The sequence below is a fragment of the Rhincodon typus genome, chromosome 9 (genome assembly GCF_021869965.1).
Source record: "Rhincodon typus isolate 14 chromosome 9, sRhiTyp1.1, whole genome shotgun sequence".
NCBI lineage: Eukaryota > Metazoa > Chordata > Chondrichthyes > Orectolobiformes > Rhincodontidae > Rhincodon > Rhincodon typus.
Genome location: NC_063340.1, coordinates 91,923,665 through 91,927,304, shown reverse-complemented (window position 1 = coordinate 91,927,304; position 3,640 = coordinate 91,923,665). Strand labels below are relative to the sequence as shown.

Here is a 3,640-nt window from a genome sequence, read left to right as displayed (position 1 = left end):
GGAAAGTTTGCAGGAGTTTGGGAAAGTTTGCAGGAGTTTGGGAAAGTTTGGCGCAATAAGCCCCCTCCCCCCGGAGCCGCCTGCTGACCTCGAACATGAGCCCGATCAGGACCAGCACGACGAGACACGACACGATGTCAGCGTGGTTCTGGATGAGGAATTCCTGGCTCAGGAACGGACAGCTTTTACTCCGCTTTCTGAAAGCAGCCATCGCCCGCTGTCCGGCCCGAGCGGCGCAGGCGCCCGCCGCCTACAGCCCCTTAAAACGGCAATGTGCTGACCGCCGGCCCCAAAATGTGGGGCCCACCTCCAGTAAATCCACACCCTGACGGAACAGAACTCAGAGCGAACCTACCCAAACAATAATCCTTCTCTCTCTAAACAAACCCACCCTGTCCACTCTCTCCTCTACATCGGTGAGTCCAAATGTAAACTAGGTGACCATTTCTCCCACATCTTCGCCTGGCCTGGAACGGCCATCCTATCCTCCCGGTCACCACACATTTCAACTCCATCCCCACTCCCCCTCCGACATGTCCGTCCTCAGCCTCCTCCAGTGTCGCAGCAGTACAGAACGCAAATTTGAGAAACAACACCTTATCTTCCACCTGGGTACCCGACAGCCCTGAGGACTCAACACTGAGTTCTCCAATTTCAAATAACTTTTCCAGCCCCACCCCCTCCCTACACCTACTGACCCTCCCTTCCAGCTACCAACTGGATTCATCCCTCCCATTGACTAACCAGGTCATATCTACTAGTGTTGTCCACCTATCACCACTATCCCACGCCACCTCTTTATCTGCAGTTCCCCTTATGCCTATGTCCATACCCAAAATGTTGACTTCTCCTTTCCTCTAGATGCTGCCTGGCATGCTGCGTTCATCCAGCTTTACAACTTGTTATCTCAGATTCTCCAGCATCTGCAGTTCCTACTATCTCTCACCAAGGTAATGTTGGAGTTGTACAGATGTTGGTTAGGCCACAGCTGGAATACTGTGTGCAGTTCTCATCACCTCATGACAGGAAGGATGTGATAGCACTGGAGGAGGTACAGAGGAGGTGAATTTGCATTTGCAACTAGTCTGACTCCAACAAAATCAAAAAGTTGCTGGAAAAGCTCAGCAGGTCTATCAGCGTCTGTGAAAAAAAAATCAGAGTTAACATTTCGGGTCTGGTGACCCTTCCTCAGTTCTTAGCAAGTAATTCAAATCAGTACAAACTAATTAAGGTAGATCATTACAAGTTGTCAAGGTGATGGTGTCAAAACAGAACAGTAAGGAAGATTTTACAAATACAGAACAGTATAGTGGGGTCACATATAGTACGACATGAAGCCAAGGTCACGGTTGAGGCCATCTTCATGGGTACGGAACTTGACTGTCAGTTTCTGTTTGATTGTGTTGCGTGTCTCAAAGACCGACTTGGAGGCTGAATGTCCTTGACTGCTGAAGTGTTCCCTGTCTTGGAGGGACAGTTCCTGTCTGGCGATTGTTGCGCAGTTTTCATTCATCCGTTGTCATTGTGTCTGCCTGGTCTTGCATCCTCTCCTGCAGTGTATGAGGTAGACAACATCGGCCGAGTCATGAGTACCTGTCGACACTCCACTCACACATTTGTATGATCTTTTGATCACTGATTATAAATTCTGTGCCTGTAGGTCTCTCGTCACTTCACTTGACAAAGGGGCAGCACTTTGAAAGTTTGTGATTTCAAATAAACCTGTTGGACTATAACCTGGTGTTAGAACATAGAACAGTACAGCACAGTACAGGCCCTTCGGCCCACAATGTCGTGCCGAACTTTTACCCTAATCCTAAGGTCTATCTAACCTCCACCCCTATCTTATACTATCATCCATATGCCTATCTAATAGCCGCTTAAATGCCCCTAATGAGGCCGACTCCACTACCCTCTCCGGCAATGCATTCCATGCACTTACCACTCTCTGAGTAAAGAACCTATCTCTGACATCTCCCCCATATCTACCTCCACTCACTTTAAACCTATGCCCCCTCGTAATAGCTACCTCCACACTAGAAAAAAGTCTCTGGCTGTCTACTGTATCTATACCTCTGATCATTTTGTACACCTCTATCAAGTCACCTCTCATCCTTCGTCATTCTAAAGAGAGAAGCCCTAGCTCTCTCAACCGTTCCTCGTAAGACCTTCCCTCCATTCCAGGCAATATCCTGGTAAATCTCCTCTGCACCTTTTCTAACGCTTCCACACCTTTCCTGTAATGAGGCGACCAGAACCGGACACAATACTCCAGATGTGGCCGAAGCAGGCTTTTGTTTAGGTGTGTGTGTAAAGACTTAAGAAAGGTATAAGAGTTTGTCTGTGGATAGAATTGATTGATTTGCAATAGATAGTAATTTCTTGTTAAGTACAGAAGCCTGCTTGCTCTTTTCTGTTAACCTGAGTCCATCAGAACAGGAGAATTGGGGATTTTAAGGATTTAATCAAATTCCTCAGTGAAAACCAAAAGAACTGCAGATGCTGTAAATCAGGAACAAAAACAGAAGTTGCTGGAAAAGCTCAGCAGGTCTGGCTGCATCTGTGAAGAAAAAAAATCAGGTTCTGAGGAAGGGTCATTTTTGTTCCTCAATAAATCCTTAACTTTTGTCACAAATGTCTAGATTAGTGGAACAAAAACAAAGTTGCTGGAGAAGCTCAGCAGGTCTGGCAGCATCTGTGAAGGAAAAATCAGAGTTAACGTTTTCAGGTCCGGTGATCGTCCCTCAGAACAGGTTAGTGGAGCCCGATTATCGGTGCGCTTTCCGAAGTGGGTCGTGGTAAGAGTTTGAGTTCTCTTACTGGATTGTTTTGAAACAGAGAAAACAAAGATTTGGGTGTGGTATTTGTAACTGATAAAGGATTGAAGGAATAGTCAGGATTTGTAATACAAATACAGTAAGACATAGAACTGGAAACTGCTCGAGACTACCTGCAGGTGGCAGAGATAGTAGGAACTGCAGATGCTGGAGAATCTGAGATAACAAGGTGTAGAGCTGGATGAACACAGCAGGCCAAGCAGCATCAGAGGAGCAGGAAAGTTGACGTTTCAGGTCTGGACTCTTCTTCAGAAATGGGGGAGGGGGAAGGGGGCTGGGAAATAAATAGAGAGGAGGGGGGGGGCTGGGGAAGGTAGGTGGGATGGTGATAGGTGAATGCAGGTATGCAGTAGCGGGGATTGGTCAGTGAGGTGGGAGGAGCGGATAGGTGGGAGAGAAGATAGACAGGTTCTGTCCACTGAGGCCTTTCCAGAGGGAGGAGGATAACTTCTTCAAGGTGGGCATCCCTAGAAGAGTCTTCTCAGTGAGGTTATAACTCACTCAGAGATAGTAAGAACTCCTGAGTTCCCTACCCCCCTCCCCCATTTCTGAAGAAGGGTCTCGACCCAAAACATCAGCTTTCCTGCTCCTCTAATACTGCCTGGCCTGCTGTGTTCTTCCAGTTCCACACTGTGTTATCTCTGATTCCAGCGTCGGCAGTTCTTACTATCTCACTTTGGGAATGAAATTGCTTGCTAACATGAAGAAGGGAGACATAACTGGAGAGCTAGCAGAGCATTTAGCTTTATACAAATACAAAAGAGATCAGGAACTCTGGGTAGTGAAACATTGGATAAAGACCG

The 3,640-nt window shown here is 47.1% G+C and overlaps 1 protein-coding gene across 1 annotated transcript in view; it reads right to left on the bottom strand.

Moving 5' to 3' along the window:
* The window catches only part of tram2 (translocation associated membrane protein 2), a 29,124-nt gene extending 28,886 nt beyond the window's left edge, over nucleotides 1–238 (bottom strand). Inside the window, exon 1 of the mRNA XM_048601316.1 lies at nucleotides 89–238. Within this exon, the coding sequence (XP_048457273.1) occupies nucleotides 89–211 (123 nt within the window). The 5' untranslated portion in view covers nucleotides 212–238. The remainder of the gene's footprint in view (nucleotides 1–88) is intronic.
* Between the last annotated feature and the right edge of the window lie 3,402 nt (nucleotides 239–3,640).